Genomic DNA, 19,494 nt, shown 5'->3' on the forward strand with positions numbered 1-19,494 from the left:
AAAGGTGGCTCTGTGATGGCTCATTTGTCATGCCATTACCCAGAATCCCTGGCGGCAGTGGTAGCATTGCAGGCGAAGAGATAACGGGGAAGGGCCGGGATGCTGACGTGTGACTGTGCTCACAACGCTGGGTTTTTATTGGCTAATGAATATGACCGCGCTCTTTTTAAAATGCATATGGCTATGAAGCAACGTGCGGCCCAAACAAAAACCCAAACGAGGTCTGAAAGTTCAGACTGATTTAGGGGGCCTACCCAATGTGAAAATACGCGCGGTAAAGAAAATGCGACAATGGATATAATACTCGTGCGGTCTGCGGCGTTTGGCCGCAGCCGTTTCGCTGCGACCAAACGGCCACCGGCACTTGATCGCAACTAGCTTTGCCGCTAAGGTAAATTCCTAATGTTAGCCCCTACTACTAACGTCACCACCCTATCGTAATAACCTCTAACTCCTTGCCCCGAAACACCTAAAGTTATCCCCCTACCCCAACTACTAAAACCCCTCAAGTTATATCCCCCCTAAGCACTAGAAGCGCCTCTTATTGTAGAAGCCGGCGGAGTTTCCGTCAGTGAAACGGCCGTGACCGCATTTCCCACCCCATTCCGGTGCTAACGTGCAAATAATGATCACATTTTATGCACGGAGGAAGTTGCCTCCCCCCTTGCAGAGTCTGTGTGGCATGCGAGGCCCACCTGCTTCTCACCCTCAGGAGTCAGAGACCCTTGACGCCTCTGTGAATTGTACGACGGTGGGCGAGTGTTTGCGATGTAGACGGAAAACGAGGGTAACCGGCGCCAGAGGGTCACCCCTAGGAGGGGGAGAGTAGAGCTGCGCTCGCTAGTTGGTGATAGAGTAAGGGCGATGAGCCAAGGACGGAATATAATGCGTGTGGGCCTAGGGGTGGATATGTATGTTAGTCACCGGTAAGAGTCCCAAAACAATAGTGATGAAACTGCCAACGAGAGAGTGATCGGAGTTAAAGCCCATAGTGCCTCCGACACACACACACACACACACACACACACACTTTCGTTCCCTCTCTCGTTTACGTATTTGTGAAGTACGCTAATGATTTGGGGTTTTTTTTTTTCTTCTTACTCCGAGAGCATTTTTCGTTGTCGGTTATTGGCAAACACAACGCAGAATAAGTCGAATGTGTCGCAAACGTAAATTTATTATGAAGTTTAACTTAAAACCAAGAGCATCAGTTTCTTTTTTTTTTCTCTTCTTTCGTTTGCTTCAGCTTTGTTCCCCCCTTGGGGCTCGGGGGGAGTGATAATAGGAGGAGGTCTGGGAGGGGTTGGGTCAGCGGCTGAGGGAGGAGTTATTGGGGCGCTGTGCCTGCCAAACTCTATGTACACCGTCTGAACTATGCATGAAAAACTAGGAGTATAAAGCTGATTTAAAAAGGTTTTTTTTTTTTGCTTTGTGACATGCAGGTACTGGTCCAGAAGTTTGCAAGGAAAACCCAGGGCACGTTCACAAATCAAATAACGGCAGCGACAACCCACGTCATCATGAAAACAGGTAACTCGGCGACGGAAGTGGGCCTGTCCACGGCACAGCAAGACCTGCCGGGCGTCGTGGCGGGCGACCGCAGTGCGTAGGATTCTACCACCCGTAAAGATTGAAGTCGACCAAACAAAGTCTACCCCGGCACTCCAAAAAAAAGATGCAGAATAGTCGGAAAATAACAAAGAAATAATATCTTTACTGATGAAGACAAAAATTGTAAAAAATACACAAAACTAGAACAACCTAACATAGTACAAAAAGGGGGGAGGGGGGCAACCTCGATGTTTCGGGGTACTGACCCTTCTGGCCCATTCTTACGTACTTAAAGAAAACGTAGTACTTCCCTTTTAAATGGTAGCGTCCCATCCGGGGCTTCCAGCGCAACACTTTAGGCTGCGCTTATAGTGACAGCGATGCAACGTCGCGTCAAAACAAACGCATTGCCGCCATCGCGTGCGCTTCCAGTAAGCACGCCGGCTTGGTCGCGATCGCTGGAAGTCCTTTCAATTTGATTTTTTTCAGGCGACCCGTAGCCTGCCGCCGCTAACGAGCGCTGCCGTACTCCGGCAGAGGATGTAGAAATCGGCACTCTGGAAGTGTCCGCATGTCTGGCTTCTGTGCTGAACCCTAAAAGATGTTACAGGCTTGTTTGGAATTTAAGGAAAGGGGGGGTTCCTTTTTTATATATATATATCGATATCGAAAGGGAAAATCCTTTTTCGGTCAGCCGTTTTTGCTGCCGTTACAATCCCTGCCTAGGAGAATCTTTGCTGTTAGACACTTATTTTTTGGAGGGATCCATTTTGGGCCCTAAAGCATTGGGAAGAGTTAGGACCAAAGTGAACCTGTGGTGTGTTTCACCGGTTTAATACAGCACTAGGAAATCCACGTAGCAAAGGGGGATCGGAAGCAAAAACGGACACGCCCACTGGGTGTTCATGTACATGTCGCTACCCAGAATCCTTGTCTGCGTCTTCACCCCACGGTGTTGCGTGACACGGGTGCGCAAACTGGGGGCTCAAATTTTTGTTGGGGGGGGGGGGCGCGGCGGTTAGAGGTCCCGCGCCCTTCCTGGCATTTCATTTAAATGCTTTGGGGGAGTGCACAAGGCCTCTAACTCACCTTCTCTCCGGTGGTTTTGGGTGTCGCCATGGGAACATGGTGTCAAATAACGCCAGATACCAGGTTGTTTCCTTCTCCGGGAAGTATCTCAGGTCCCCGGAGCTGAAATAAACACGGTTCACCTCGCAGGACCCCCCCCCCCCCCAGCTTCCCACCTAATGTGAAAAAGAGGGTGAGGAGGGGGAGACTGACTGCTCCTGTAAACAGGTTCAGGGTGGGGGGGGGGGGGGGGGGAGATTTACAATGACTAATCTTTGCCTTATTGGGGCCATTTGTTTAATGTAGCAGTGTTTGTATCCATGGAGCTCAGAGCTTCCTTGGCATGGGGGAAGAGGGCTTCACAAAGTGTATGAAAGGCAGTGACGTGTTTTGAGTGGGGGGGGGTCACATCTGGTGTAATACCTATTTTATTTTAACCAAAATCCGACGCCTGTAAGTATTTTTTGAATGCTTTCTGGATGTCGGTTTGGAAACACAATGAGCTGTGACTGGACGCGGGTTTGATTTTTGTTTTTCCCCCTCTGGCTGCTCCCTTTACGGCTGATGTCGCTGTGTGTTCCAACAAGACCAAGGCAAAGCCTTCTCCCCCTCTCTCTCCCCCCCTCTCTCTCCCCTCCGCATCCCTATCCCGTAACTTCACACATGATTGACATACACTCCCCCCTCCCTTGCTCCCGCCCCCCCCTCCCCCCCCTGTTGGAACACCCCTCATGATTCCAAAGGAACAAAAGCAGCAGCTCTTTGGCTAGCTACCATGGACAGCTCCTTCTCAAGCCTTCTGCCCTTCTCCCATCTATAGGGAGCCAGCAATGAGTGGCCAGCACTGTAAGCCTACTACGTAACCCTCTCTCTGCCTGAGGGGGGGGGGGGGGGGCCTACAACGCCCTGCACAGCAGCGAATGGTTTAATGCTGCTTATCGCACGAGCAAGTATCGGAAACGGACCCAATAAAAATCGGTTGCCTCCGCGTAATTAAAATTAGCTCGAGTCCTCCAGATTTCAAAGCCGCTTGAAAAAAAATGTTTGATAGGCGTCTGATTTTTTTTAGTATTGTAAATACGCACGTCGTCCGAACCGAAATCCCTCGTTGCTGCCGCGGGTCCTAGGCGGACCACGCCTTTTTTAAGGGTGTTTATCCCATCTTGGCTTGCGAAGGCCGGCCCTTAATTGGACTCCCATTAGCTTTGAGGTGGGTGGTCCGAAATGCCACCCTCCCTTTTTTTTTCCTGTACTTGCTTTTCTGGGGGGGTTGCCCGCGCCGCGCAGAAGCAGAGACGGACAGAACGTGCCGTTGCGAGCGTTATCGTCAATTTAGCTAAACGACCTGTCTTCCCTGCCCGACAGCGACAGTCGCTGATGACCAAGACGATTCTTGGAGCGGTCCAACCTTTTGGACTTTGCTTATCAGAACCTGCTGCCGAGCGCGATAATGTTGAAATTACGTAGGGGGGGGGGGGGGGGAAATCCACATTCATTTATTGTAGAAATCATTTAAAAAAAAGACTTCATTTTTTTTATTATTTATTATTTTTTACATGGGTTTGAAGCAGGGGGGTCTCCAGCTGTACCCCATTAATGTCCCTCCGGGGTCCCGCTGCTTCCCGAGATACCTCCTGAAGGGGGGGTGGGGTGTAACGATATTTCGCCAAAGTGTAAAGCTCCCTCACGCCAATAGGAAGCAGGAACCTGATGACATGGCGGCTTCCTATTGGCCCGCAGGCCGCGGGAGCTTGGAAACTCCGACATTGCGTGATCCCTGCTAGCTGAGCCGGGCGGCTACCGGCGCCCCCTACATAGGTCTTGTATCTCTGGAAAGCGGGGGGGGGGGGGGGGTCCATGGAGCTGAAATTAATGTTTTTTAATTTTTTTTAACTATTTAAATCGCCAGCTAGGATTGCATTGTTAACGGATGATTGAATGTTGCTAAGAAAGAAAATTATTATAATTTTTTTTTTTAATTTGCCATCCCTTCCTGGCCCCACAGAGCGAATGACGATGGTGACATTTAAAGGGTTAACATCAGGCGATTCATTGTTTTTTTTTTTTTTTTTTTTTTTTTAAAGCGACAATTTTCATTTCATTTTTAACAATTGAAACGACGCATCGTTCGCCTGCTTCGCCACCGCTGCGCCCTCGTGATGCAGAAGTGCCAGAGGTTCAACGTCTCGTCGTCGTCGGGGTTCATTTAGGTCCTGCGTAGACGGTGCCTGGAACACGTTCTTGAATAGAGGCAGCATCTGCACAAGCGTAATGGGCCATTCTTCTGGGTTGTTTTTTTGTTTCAGACGCAGCGATGGTATGCGAGCGGACCTTGAAGTATTTCCTCGGCATCGCGGGCAGGAAATGGGTTCTGAGCTACCAATGTAAGTCGAACATTCATTGCGTTGGTTCACTGGGGGACAGTTTGCGTTTAGTTGTCCTCGTGGCTGCTTTGCTAGCCCTTCTACCAGCTGCGCCTTGTTAACCCGGAGCCGAGAGGCCGAGATTATTTACTTATTTATAAAATGTGTTACCAGGCAGTAAACAAAGGGATATGCTGCACACCAAATTTGAAACATTAAATACATACAGTTTACCGGTGCTGCTGGTTCAGGGAGTACCTGTCAAAAATATTCCAAGGCAATAGTCAGGAAAAAGGGAATCCACCCGCTCTACGACGTAGAGCGTTGGATTCTCTCTTTCCCCAAGTATTACCTGGAAGTGATGCATTGAGTTACCTCTCGTTTTCATGCTATATCCTGGGCATAGTGATGACATAGTGATGACAAACACATGGTTACATTAAGTGAGCATTATATACAAGACATGGCATGCACAGTAAGAGATAATATATATTATAGGCGTATGTAACAGTTACTGACCAGATTAAAATGTGAGACCGCTTTTAGTTTTGAAAGTCCTTGGACTGGTGGCTGCGAGAGTCTCCGGGAGACTGTTCCTAATTGTGGGGTGCCCGGTAAGAGGTTACAGATGTTTATCTCCCCATTGGAAAGGAAAAGGTTTTTTTTCTTTTCAGACGCCAAAGACATGGTTAGTTTGTGTATTTGTTTATAAAATATTTTACCAGGGGAAAAATCTACATGGAGAATGACCTCCTTGTTTTCAAGAATGTGCTGGGCCCAAAGTGAAGTTGACAACAGTACAATTTGCCGTTAAAAACAAGTTTCAAGTGGGGGAAACCGCCAAAGTCTTGAAGGAATTTAGACAGGAAGCGGACAATCCATTAATGTGGTTGTGGTGTGTGAGTGATTGTGGTTATGGTGGGTGGGTGGTTGTGTGTGTGTAGGTGGTTGTGGTGTGTGTGGTTGTGGTGTGTGTATTTGTATGACTATGTCTGTTTAAATGTGTATGTCTGGATCTACAGTATGTGTATCTGAGTTTATATCTGTGTGTGTGTGTGTGTATACGCAGTGATCTTTTGCAGACAGTTTGGAGGTGCGGATCAGACATGTCTGGAAGGCTCGGTCTAAACGGTTTGTCTGAAATGAATGAAGTTATCTTGCACATCCCTGCACCAGCCATTAGGAAATCAAATGCTCTCAGGGCATCATATTCCACCTACTCTATTTTACAATAAACCCATCCTTTTTTTTTGTTTTTTTGTTAATGCAAGCTTTCCAAAAATCCCTCTTCTCCCCCCCCTCCCTCCCTCCCGCCGCCAACCGTCTTTTGTTTATTAATATTGCCATCCGGAGATATCGCCTTGTATTCCTCAGGCTTTGTGCCCAAAATGAGCAGGCTGTCAGTTCTTATTGTAGAAGCAGTAGATTTGCAGCCTGTATGATTTAGATGGCTTATTATCTGATTTTCCAAGTCGAAGTCAAGAAAAGGCTGAATATATTTACGGAGGCTTAGATTTCTCATTTCCCCCCCCCCCCGCCCCATAAGTTTTTCAAAGGGATAAACTCCCTGAAACCGTTGCAATTTAATTGTCCTTCTCCGCAGTTAATAATTTAACTTCCATCACAAGGTTTTAGTTTCTTTTTGGACGGTGTGTGCAAACTTGTAGGGTGGCATTAATGGGTGAGATTGTCTAACCGTGTACGTGATGTTGTGCGTGGAAAATGCGTTTCCTGCTCCGAAAAGCTTAGTCTAATTTTTTGGTCATAAGCAAAGATGGCCGTGGTATTCGAATGTGTTCACCTGCGTCAGAGGCAGTAACGGTGCCACAGAGCTACTCTTTCCTCCCCCCCCCCCCCAATAACTGCAAAAACAACGTGGCTGCCTCCTTTACGGTAGAGACCTCCGTCTGGCTGCCTGAGGCGACAGTTTCCGCAGGTCTTTTCAGAACGCTTTTGGGAATTAAAAATGGCCGCCAGCAAGTCAATGAATTAATAGGGACATTGTGATGATGAGCTGCCTTCCCCGGCAGGCGGTCATCCTGTTTGCTACGGTACCTTTGAAATTGTACATGGGAGAGTTGACGTGAGGTTGAAGGCGTTTGGTTTATGAACACGCGCGTTTGGGAGTTCGATCCCAGCCTTGGCCACTTGGGGAGACCCGTATACAATTTAACTGGGGATTGAGCCTTCCCAAGCAAAGGGTAAGTGGTTCAGAGCAAATGGAAAGGGGGGAGGTTCCTTTGACCCATTGTCCACTGGAAGTACATTGCTAGGGTTCTCCTTACTTACCACTTGGATTGTAAGCTCTTCGGGGCAGGGACTCCTTTTCCTAAATGTTACTTATTCCTATTATTATGTCACGTGTGTTACATATACATACATACATGCATACATGCATACATGCCTCTGCACTGTAATTGCCCAGTGCTAGTGGATGAAAGGCTGGAGATAAATGCAATTATTATAACAGCGGTATCTGCCTGAAGTCTGATAAGATGATTGTGTTCCTTCCCCGGCAAAACATAACAAACGGCTTCTTGACGTTGAGTCTTTTCAGTTCTCCAGCATCGTATAAAAAAAAAAATCATTATGATCTGCATCTTGGAGAGCAAATTTATGGCGCTGCGAGCCCAGCGCCGGTGTGAATGCTGTGTGCGTTTACAATGCTTATCTACGTCGCGCGAATTCTAATGTAATCGGTCACAGTTTCACTTTTTTTCTTCTTTTATCCAGGGATTGTGCAGTCGTTCAAAGCGGGGAAAATCCTCGACGAGGTGAGTGGGAAATGAAATCCGCCTCCCGCAGACCGTTCGCCCCGGTTATCTGCGACATTTGGGTCTTACCTGTTTTTTTGGCCGTCTTACGGGGAAGGGGGGGGTGGAATTTCTGCACGTTGCATTGCAGGCTTGTGTATCTGCAGAGGCTGATGTGCACGACATCCGGTTACGAATGGTAACGGGCTTACCAAACGGCGGACACTTTTAGTGGCGCTTCTGGATGGCTTCTTCACTGCAGTTTGTGTGGGTTTTTTTTTCAATAATTGAAATAATCAATAATGATCAATAATTTTGTCACCGGCCTAACGTTAAAGCAGAAGACCTCCCCCCCTCTCTCCGGCACGGTCATCTTTTGGACAGGAAGCCAGCGGTCCCCGGAGCCTTTCCGTCTTCATTTCTCTTCCTCCCCGCAACGGGAACCCAGTTACTGAGAGAGGAAGCACCATTACTTCCTCGTATTAAAATTCCCCCTCCTCGGGCGTCCAGTGGGCCGACAGGAAGCCGCCAACCATTGACGCTCTGGCTTCCTGTTGCCCCACGTCAACCCAGAGAGGAGTCGTCTTCCCGTAAGGTCGCGATCTCTTTCCCCCTACAAAAAGAAGACGGGCAATTAGATGATGTGGCTACGACGTGGTAGGGCCCCAGGAGGGCCAGACCCCATGATGTTATAGCCACGTCCTTAGGGGCACCCGACGGTTCGTATCGCACACACATACACATACACAGTGATCCCCCAAATTATTGTTAACTTGGAACTGGTTGGCGACGATGAAACATTTTGAGAGCCGCCTGAATCACATCTTCCCTAAAAGGTACACACGTCGCAACCACATCATTGGCAGTACCATGTAAAAGGTATTTAATCTTTTTTGTTGTTGTTGTAATCTGGCATCTACAGCTCGACCCCCTTATAACGCCGTGCTTGGGGTCCAAAGAATCACACTGCGCTATAAGCGGATCGCGTTAGAAATAATGTACCATTGTATGCGTTGTACAATAAAGTATTTAAGACGCCAATAACCGTGTTGTAAAGTATTCATACGTACGATAAATTGGGAGCCACGCGTGCATCGCGCTATAAGTGGATTCACGTTTTAGTGGTGTTGCAGGGTACATGCAACCACACACGCGGGTTCTCTTGATAAGGCTTCTTTATTGAGCCTTAAAAACATACAGCAGACAAAAACAAAATAGCTTCTCTTCAGCATAGAAAACAAGGCAGCTTCTCTTCAGCATGCAGGACACAGATAGTTCATCAGACGTGTACTTTGAAAAACAGACCTTATAGCAGTAATCTCTTCAGTGTTTCAGTCCTGACCACATAGCCTGCATGTGTGCACAGCCTGGGGGTTTTAAAACACCTTGATTATGCAGCTGGGGTCAGACTAATTAAGCAGCCCTTCTCCACTGAAACTTAACCTCGTCACTGCTGCACTGCAAGACTAAACATAGGTTTGCCAGGTATATGGCTGGTGACGTTCATTCACCCTATCACAAGCGGATTGTGTTATAACGGGGTTGAGCTGTATGTGTGTTTTTTTTTGTTTTGTTTTGTTTTTTAAGTTCTAGTCTTACAAATGACAAAAGAATACAATGAATATTTTTTAGTGCTTTACTTCCCCTACAAAATAATAAAAAAAAACTGTTTGATCAATAACATTGCATGTTTAATGAGTTGGGAAAGGAGGCTGAGAAATTCACTTCAAACACGGCATTATATTTGATGCATTTCGAGTTTGCCTTCCCCATTAGCCGCAACCCTAACGGATCTCCAATCACTAAAAGCCAGACAATGCATTCGCATTAGGTCCGAAGATAGGATGAGGCAGCTGATTCTTATTCTACACGCTGTGCCCTGCAAGTTGATGGCACGATGCGCTGTCTGAGGACAGACAGGCTGTCTATCAGCTTGAAGGTAATTGCTTCCCCATCACCTACTGAATAAAATCCAAGGTCTTCAATGGAAGTTGCGTCCCTCCCTGAGGGCAAGTTCCATGACTTCAAACGTGCCCAATAGCTTCCAGTGCAATGTTCTGTGCCGGCCCCGGAGAGAAGTAGGTTGGTCACAGGTTGCAATGTTGAAGACCCCACGCCAATTGAACGAAGCGTTGGTCTCAAACTTGTGTATGGACTTGAGGTCTCTAGTTCGGCTGCAGCACGTCTGAAGAAGGGCTTGTGTGATCTTGAGAGCCAGTTTACTAAGTTTGAGGTACTCCTAGGTCTAGTGTCGGGCCTAGATTAGGGCCCAGTCGCCGTAGTGTGCCCATTGTGAGAGTTCCAGCCTAAAACGTTTCTGCATCAGCATTTCTCCAGAGTAGAAGATCGCTGGAAGATTGTACAATGAAGTATGCAAAGAAGAGTGGTTCGCCGGGTTGGTCCGTCCTTCCATGTAGTAACACAGGAGGGAGAGGGAGCAGGGGGAACGATACCTTTTATTTTTATTGGACCAACAAGTAGTTGAGATGTTACAAATTTCGAACCTCTCGGGTGTGGGGTTACCCAATGAAGGACCCTGAGAGGTTAGAAAGCTTGTCAACTTCTTGATAGTCCAATACAAGGTATCTTGCCCCTTACTCACTCTCCCTCCTTTGTTACTACATATAATGAAGTGATTTGTGGGGGGGGGGGGGGAGTGGAAAGCCTTTATAATGAGTGTTAGGGATTTTACCATTAGTTTTGGTCCCGGCCCTTAAAATGTGTCGATCGCTATAACCGTTATTATTATCGTTTATTTGTAAAGTGCCACCATACTCCCCAGGGTACAGAGTTATGCATGTTACTTCAACAGAATGGGCTACAAGTAAGGGCAGAAAAGTGCAGACGGGGATGAGGGTCCTGCTGGTGAGAGCTTAACATCAATTAGGAGTATTTGTGTAAAAAGGGACAACTCTACACCTTGAAAGTAGGATTTTAACGGGCGACAGTGAAGTAAAGAAGAGCAGTCTCGTTAACCAGAGCTTTTTCCATCGTGTGCTCATCGAGCCAGACGATAACTGGCGCAGGATGACGACGACGTTGATCGCACTCGAGTAGGATCAACGTTTAGATCCCAGTTGAGGACCTTTTGTCGAGATACTTGGCAAAGGTCCCATTCGTAAACCCTGCGTCGAAACGGCCATGGCCAATTGTCCCACGGTGGCCAGACTGCCGTGGCGAATTGTCCCATTCCTGGTCCATTCTGCTACCGAAATGCTGGTCCTGCTTCACAAATACATGTGAACTCGTCTCTTTATCACAAGTGCCGTCGACGTCATCTTTATTCTACAGAACCTCTGCAGATTTGTGTTTCGAGATCGGTTTTGTTCTCTGTCGTGATGTCCTGCATGATGGTTGAAGGGCTTTGAGATGCCTCCGGCTTCAGCTTCCTCTGGGACCGCACAAACCTGCCCCTCCACTCTGCTGGCGCCTAAAATGTCGGGTGCAGAAGTTGGACAATCGCCAGGCTTGTGCCGTGCCAGCAGAAGTCCGGATGGATTTGTAATGACCCCCCGATGTATTTCAGTTTTCCAGTCATTACATCAGGACCCCCTCTTCCACGCCCCCCAAATCATAATTCAATAAGAGCTTTATTTTATTCGAGTAGGGCAGGGGTGTGCAAACTTTTGGCCCCGTGCCCCCCTGACTGCTCGGCCAGTGCTTGCCGCCCCCCCCCCCCCCCCTTCCTTACCTGGTATCCGGCGTCATGTGATATCACATGACCCCGTGGCGTCATTTGCCGCCATGGTGACGCGCCGCGTGAGAGAAGGTAAGTGAGTTTACAGAGGTCTCGCACGCTCCTGGGCTTTTGGGAAGAGGGCGGGACCTCTGTAACCACCGCCCACCCACCCCCAAAAAAAATTCTCGCACACCCCTGCATTCGAGAACAATGGTCTAAAATCTACTTCTGCATAGCCTTTGTATTTTGTCTGTATATTTAAAACGCATACGAACAATGGGTCGTGTTGACCAAATCCCGAGGCCATGGTCTAGGGAATAATGTGAAGAGAAAAATGAGATACTTTGTCACTGCACAGCGAACACTTTACCTGTTGCAGGCGTTGATCCGTTTTGGGACAGGAGGGGGGTTAATGACGCACCGAGCTGCCGCGCCCTCCGAGTAACGGCGAACGCGCGGATTTTCTTTCAGCGCGACTTTGAAGTGACCGGCGATGTGATCAACGGAAGAAACCATAGCGGGCCCAGGAGATCGAGGCTGGGATCGGGCGGCCTGGTACGTTCCCTTCTCTCCGCTACTTAACGTGCAGCTGCAGGATGCTCGTGGTCACGGAGACTGGACCGCAGCACGTACTGCTGGCCGGTAATCCAGTTCAATGGAGCTCAACTGCCTTTAAAGCAACACTCCGATCTGCTGGTTCCCCCCTAACGCCCCTTTAATATGCGCATTAATGCAATCCCACCTGTAAGTAATTAGCCAAGTTGCCGATTGATCCACTCTCCTGTGATCGATCGGTGAAGATTTGGCTTGGGGGGTTCACTAAATGGCTGTCAGTGCAGCAGAAGAGGACCCAAGGTTCTGTGGGGGGAGATCATGTGACCAGGCAGTCGCTAGATACAATTTGGTGCACTGCTAGAGAGAGGGCAGGGCTCAAAAAGGGGTGTGCCCGAGCCTGTTTCAGAAGAGGAAGGGGGTGTGACTTTGTAAATGTTTGAAACAGAAACACAAAAGCTTGTTACATTATAATACATAAAAAATGTCATTCAGAGTTGTTTTTAAAAAAAAAATGCTACAAGTATTTTCTCGTAGTACAGAACTGATTTATTAAAAAACACACGTAGGATATTGCTTGGTCTGCCGCTTTAAAGTAGCACTACGCTCTTATTTTAGCGTTTCCCAACTCCAGTTCTCCATAACCTCCTAACAGGTCTGATTTTAAAGCAATCCCGGCTTCAGCACGGGGGAGGGGGGCGGGGGTGGCGGCGTTCTGTCAAACGGAGCCCCTGATTGAGCCACCTGTGCTGAAGCTGGGACGTTCTTAACCTGTCCTGTTGGGAGGTTCTTGATTACTGGGCGTTCAGAACCACTGGTCTTTTTCGTGAGTCATTTCACAGCACTGGTTTTTCTAGTTGGTGGCGTTGACTTGGTCCAAACATTTCGGTTTCCCCTATTTGTGACCATCGTTGTGGCCCTTTTCCCACAGAAGAATACTTAACAATTCTACCCCACGGCGTGGTTTATCTGGCTTAACTGGCGTGGTTTATCTGGCTTAACTGGCGTGGTTTATCTGGCTTAACTCTCCGGTGAGGTCGGTAGGCCGGGCTTTCGTGCAGTTACGGGGTGTGGCTTGTTATCACCACAACTCCTTTCTTTAACGTTACCCTGATGAAAATCCCCACACGGGATCAAAGCATTTTCGGTCTGTCTTATAGTAAGCGCGTGCGCGCTAGCGTCATTGACCAATACTTGTCTCCCTGGGACAGACGCGCGCGCGGCAGAGCGTTGGCGCGGCAGCTCTGTGGAAAGGCAAAGAAATGTTGTGTTTTCGAGCGGCTGCCGTGCCACGTGACACGGAGCCAATCACAGCGAGGCATGGGAAAAACAACTGCCCTTGTGACATCATGGCCACGCCTCCCTGTCGCGCGCGTCATCGTTTGGCCTATATTCACAAAACGCATGCGCCTCACGTCACGCACGCGCTAACTATAACACAGACGGTAGTTCTGTGACTTGCCTCGTGAGTTGACTTCCTGTATCCGGAGAACTTTGAGAGCACGTGGTACTAAGTCTATGCACTGTTCCCCTGGTCTATAGGTGTGTGGCTTGGCCATGGACTCCACTTAAGTTGACATGTTAATGGTAGCGCTTAGGCGTATGGGAGTGGGTTATGGATGCTTGCATGACCACACGAGGTGGGGGGGCATAGGTGAGAGGGGAGGGGGAAGATTGGGAGTTGGTGTTGACGATGTCTCGCCACCGTAGCCTCTTGCATTATTCGTGGGCCAGCTTGCGTCGTGGATTGTCTTCCCACGGCATCAAATTATCCTCCGGATGCACTTAATGAGGTTGTCAATATCCTCCGCGGCTGCTGGTGACATTTTACAAGGCCCCGAACCCCCGGCCCGTCCTCATTATAATATGAGCTGGGATTCTCTGGGCTTTCTCTGCCTTAATTAGGTGCCGGTTAGGGTTGCCGAGTCTCGGCGGCAGAGGGATTGGGATTGTGTTGGCGCGCACGGCACGACTTGAGCAATGAATAAGGAACCTAATATTTGCGGAGAGCCGGTAATTGTTCCGATCCGGTGTGCGTTTAACCCCTTTTGCTGGTGGAGAGCTGCGCAAAGGCTGAGCACTAATCCTTTGTTGGGAGAGGAGAGTTTTGCTAGGGATGCCCTGCGGTACATTTCTGCACAGATTGCTGATCCTAGATCAGCAAAATATACACCTTCAACCCAAGCTTCCCCACCCCAAACGCACACAGGGTCCCCATCCTCCCCACCCCAAACGCACACAGGGTCCCCATCCTCCCCACCCCAAACGCACACAGGCTCCCCATCCTCCCCACCCCAAACGCACACAGGCTCCCCATCCTCCCAACCCCAAACGCACACAGGCTCCCCATCCTCCCCACCCCAAACGCACACAGGCTCCCCATCCTCCCCACCCCAAACGCACACAGGCTCCCCATCCTCCCCACCCCAAACACACAGATACACATCCAACCCCCTTTCTCCCACTGCAAACGCACAGTCCCCCCCAAACGCACACAGGCTCCCCATCCTCCCCACCCCAAACGCACACAGGCTCCCCATCCTCCCCACCCCAAACGCACACAGGGTCCCCATCCTCCCCACCCCAAACGCACAGATACACATCCAACCCCCTTTCTCCCACTGCAAACGCACAGTCCCACCCCAAACACACACCCCTACCTCCCAACCCAAACACACATGGACAGCCCACCCGAAGCTTCCCCAATCCAAATACACGCCCCTCCCAATGCAAAACACAAGCCCCTCCCAAACACACACATCCCACCCTAAACGCACACAGGGTCCCCATCTTCCCAACCCCAAACACTCAGATACACATCCAACCCCCTTTCTCCCACTGCAAACGCACAGTCCCCCCCCAAACACACACAGGGTCCCCATCCTCCCCACCCCAAACGCACACAGGGTCCCCATCCTCCCCACCCCAAACGCACAGATACACATCCAACCCCCTTTCTCCCACTGCAAACGCACAGTCCCACCCCACACACACACCCCTACCTCCCAACCCAAACACACATGGACAGCCCACCCGAAGCTTCCCCAATCCAAATACACGCCCCTCCCAATGCAAAACACAAGCCCCTCCCAAACACACACATCCCACCCTAAACGCACACAGGGTCCCCATCTTCCCAACCCCAAACACTCAGATACACATCCAACCCCCTTTCTCCCACTGCAAACGCACAGTCCCACCCCACACACACACCCCTACCTCCCAACCCAAACACACATGGACAGCCCACCCGAAGCTTCCCCAATCCAAATACACGCCCCTCCCAATGCAAAACACAAGCCCCTCCCAAACACACACATCCCACCCTAAACGCACACAGTCTCCCCTGGCTTCCAACCCCAAACACACACACCCGCACCCACCTCTCTCCCAACCCTGCACCCACCTCTCTCCCAACCCCGCACCCACCTCTCTCTCCCAACCCCGCACCCACCTCTCTCTCCCAACCCCGCACCCACCTCTCTCTCCTAACCCCGCACCCACCTCTCTCCCAACCCCGCACCCACCTCTCTCCCAACCCCGCACCCACACACACACCCTTCCCTCCCCACCCCACACACACACCCTTCCCTCCCCACCCCACACACACACCCTTCCCTCCCCACCCCACACACACACCCTTCCCTCCCCACCCCACACACACACCCTTCCCTCCCCACCCCACACACACACCCTTCCCTCCCCACCCCACACACACACCCTTCCCTCCCCACCCCACACACACACCCTTCCCTCCCCACCCCACACACACACCCTTCCCTCCCCACCTTACACACACACACACACACACACACACCCCTCCCAAACCTTTTCTTCAGATGAAGCTTCAGACGGCAGCTGCGTTTGTGTAAAGTGAGATGATGTCTCTAGAGAAGCAGAAGCCAGTCAATGACGGTTTCCAATTCATTTCAGGGTTCCAGTGTCATGAATAACATCAAATATTAACAATGGCACTCTCCAGGCTCCTAATAATCACGGATATCTCAGCTTCTATTACAGGCTTTATTTTATTGTGTGTAGCTCTATTAATGCCTATTAAGAACCAATGTATTTAAAAAAAAAACCGTATGCTTCCTTCATAAGCCTTTATATATATATATATTGTCTTCTCTCTACCCCCTTTGTATCTAAAGCCCTCTCCCGCCTTAAACCTTTCTCACTGACTGCCCTGCACCTCTGGAACGCCCTTCCCCTCAGTACCCGACCAGCACCCTCTCTACCCACCTTTAAGACCCAACGCAAAACGCACCTGCTTAATGAAGCCTATGAGTGATAGTTTTACACCGCATACATAAAGCTTGGCCCCTTGCAGACCCACTCACCAGAACGCCCTCCTACTGTCTCTGTACGTCCTTCCTACCAACCAATTGGAGTGTAAGCTCTTCGGAGCAGGGACTCCTCTTCCTACATGTTTTATGTCTGAAGCACTTCTCCCCTTTGTGTTGGTTATATTATTTGTTATCTATATGATTGTCTCATATATCACTGCTGGGAAATAACACAAATATGGTTAGCAATCTGCTTTTAAAGGAATCTCTTCACTCGCGTTTTAACATCGGTCACTTGTTATTTTTTGCGGGTGGCGATGAGTGGCATTTGATGGGGCGAGGTAAAGTCCTTCTCCCCCAAATTAACCACTGCCCGTTTAACCAGAACAATGGCCAATAACGAGGCATACACTTGCAATGCTTTAACTTTGGGCAAATGCAAAAAGTCAAGAGCGAACACTTCAGTCGTGATGGCTGAGTTTATAAAGCAGCTCTGATGAAATTCACAACCCCCCTCCCACCACCTAAATGAGCCTCCCAAACATCCATTTCCATCCATTTTTCACCCAAATTGAAAACTACTGCAGGTTTTTTTTTTTTTTTCCACCAACCGTGTGCGTGTGATCAAGATGACAAAGTATAAAGCAGTTTATTAACAGAATAAAACATTGGGCCCAAGTGTCCCCTCCCGCAAACTATAAGCCCGCCGGCTTTTTGAGTTTGAAATACGGCTGTTCGATTTTTGTAGCTACAGAAACCAGCCACTGACCCCGGAGGGATAAATAAGAGCCATTCGTTTTACCTGATTCATTAGCATGGATTTCTTGCCAGCTCTCCTCACGTTGCGGTGTTAAACATTGGTAATCACTGCCTCTCTCTCCGTCTTTGGTTTTTTTTCTGCCAGCTGCTGAAGGATTTTGCTGTTTGCTGCTGTGGCGCTTTCACGGATCTGACCCCCGGTAAGTTTTATGTCTACTTGAGGGGTGGGCCGACTCCGGTCCTGAAGGATCCCCAACAGGCCAGGTATTGGGGATATCTCTCCCTCTGCACAGGTGGCTCAGTTGTTGACTGAGCCATCTGTGCTGAAGCAGGGGTATCCTGAAAACCTGGTGGCCCTTGAGGACTGGAGTTGGACCACGCCTGGTCCAGTTGCACGATGGGACTGTCCAGGCAAATCCATGTATGGCTACAAATGGTGATGGTGTCCACGTTGTGATTGGTTCGAGAGTGATGGGTATGGAAAGAAGTTGGACTTGAAGGTGTCAGACTGAACCAATGGTAGTGACCCGTTGAAAGAGTTAAAGCTATGGTGATGCCCCTTCCCCCACGGGGGGAAAAAAATGGCTGCCACATCTCGCGCATGTAGGAAGCTGCAATGTCATTGGTTGTGGCTTCCTCTTGGGCGGCCATTTCAAACCACTTTAAAATGTCGGTCACTTCACCAGTAAGTGTCTCAGGAACGTGGAAGTTCCCTGGGGCTGGAGATAGTGGGGTTCAGCTCTAAGGCCCCCCTGGTTCCAATTATTGAATGGAGGTTCGTTGGGGTGGATCGCTCCTTTAAAGCAAAGGTGTGGCTGTTGTGGTATCTCTGATTTACATTTATTGGAGGGCAACGAGATTATTTACGGACTTGGTTGGTTTGAAAATGTCACGTTCTTTGTCTCCAGTACCTGGCAAACCAATATGACGTTCGACTCTCATACCGCTTTCCTCCCAAAGCCCTCTAGGTTGGCCTTCAGGTCCAATGCCATCCCTCCCATGCTTAACCCAACCTACGTTGATGCCATGGCTTCCATTTACATGTCTTGTCTCATTGTTGCCACAGAGCATGGTCCTCTCATTTCATACATGAAGAAAAATGGTGCATTTCCCTCTGAGGGAGGAATGTTTCTGATGACCTGTCTCTGTTTTCCATAGAAAATCTAGAGTGGATGGCGTCTCTATGCGGTGCTTTTGTGGTGAAGGAACCTCAACAGTTCAAACGCAAACCTGTAAGTACATGGAAGGGTAGATGTGTATCCTGCGTCGGGGGCAAAGTGATCTCCTACAGTAGCAAGCTGTGCAGAGATGATCTGATGCTTGGTGATGGTGGCACAGAAGAACATGAAACATTAAGTTGGTAACCACTAGTTTAGTCAATTGGGCACGAACTCCAAAACAAGTCAAGTTTTAAGCCCTTCAGTGAGTCTGATTCTCAGTGTAAGGAAATCGGGTTTACAGATGGTTCCTCATGGGTTTAATATTGTTTTAGCCTGGCCTAATTGTTACTAGTCTCAAAGGAATTTGTGAGAAAGGGGACCTGGACTTGGTGCAATCTTCAGGAGCTCTCATACTGTGCTTCCTGGGACACTGGTGGTCCCCAATGGATTTGGTGGTGAATCCCATAGCCCCTTAATGTTAATTTCTGGCTCCTCCATTAGCAACCAGACAGAGGAAGCAAGGGGGTTGTTAAAGTGACAAATGGTGTAGTACTGTATCCCAATATTGGTAAGAAGAAACATTTTGTTCTCCGACTCCTTCACATGGTAAAGTTAAGTATGGGGCTTTCAAATCTTCTCCCAGATTTCGGAGTAAGGGGGGAAAAAAGGACAGAAAAATAGAATATTGTTTTAATCTAAAGCGTGGCCTAAAAACAAAGATGCAACATACAGAGCCCGACAGAGAGAGTGCCCGCCACTTTGTCCCATGCCTCTACAGCTTCACTTCTTCTGGTCTGGAAGCCACGATCTTCGCCAGTCCTGAGATGCACTAGATGTGTCCTTTTCTTATGTCTGGTGCTCGCCGCGCCCTGTCCCCCCCTGACTGGAGGAGCTTTAGGTTGGAACCAATTGGAAGGTCCCAGGAGGAGCAGCACCTGTTCTATTTTAAGCGGTTATATACTTATCGATCTTTATTTTCTACCATTTTCCATCCATCGGGGTGTTGCCATGTCATACATTTGCAGTGGCACAGTTCCTTTCCAATTGAATCGCTACTATTCTTTGAAGCTGCGCCTTGGTTGGATTTGACGTCATCTACATTCTGTGGGTCTTTCCACCGCTTTCAGAAGACCAATGGTGGTTTCGTTTGTCATTGGGAGGTAGCCAGCTTGACTACCCCTGGAGCCGCGGCTCGAAAGGCAAACAGCCGCGGCAGTCTGCGAAGGGTCCATTCTTCCATATGGGACCCCACACACACAGAGATGTCCCGCTGCCGAGGGGGATTGTCCATTCCGGATTCTGCGGGTTTTGCCGGCACCG

At 49.2% G+C, this 19,494-nt stretch overlaps 1 protein-coding gene across 4 annotated transcripts in view; it reads left to right on the plus strand.

Annotated features, from left to right (window-relative positions):
* BRCA1 (BRCA1 DNA repair associated) overlaps window positions 1-19,256 on the plus strand; it is a 91,029-nt gene extending 71,773 nt beyond the window's left edge. For 2 of the 4 annotated variants that reach the window (XM_075580207.1, XM_075580205.1), the window contains exons 16-21: window positions 1,443-1,530; window positions 4,926-5,003; window positions 7,716-7,756; window positions 11,886-11,969; window positions 17,160-17,214; window positions 18,173-19,255. In XM_075580207.1, coding sequence (XP_075436322.1) covers window positions 1,443-1,530; window positions 4,926-5,003; window positions 7,716-7,756; window positions 11,886-11,969; window positions 17,160-17,214; window positions 18,173-18,378 — 552 coding nt within the window. In that variant the 3' untranslated portion in view covers window positions 18,379-19,255. Of the gene's footprint in view, window positions 1-1,442; window positions 1,531-4,925; window positions 5,004-7,715; window positions 7,757-11,885; window positions 11,970-17,159; window positions 17,215-18,172 lie in introns of all 4 variants that reach the window. The other 2 variants (XM_075580206.1, XM_075580204.1) reach the window with 2 other exon arrangements.
* The last annotated feature ends 238 nt before the right edge of the window (window positions 19,257-19,494 follow it).

Source organism: Ascaphus truei, chromosome 23 (assembly GCF_040206685.1).
Source record: "Ascaphus truei isolate aAscTru1 chromosome 23, aAscTru1.hap1, whole genome shotgun sequence".
In the NCBI taxonomy this organism is placed as follows: domain Eukaryota; kingdom Metazoa; phylum Chordata; class Amphibia; order Anura; family Ascaphidae; genus Ascaphus; species Ascaphus truei.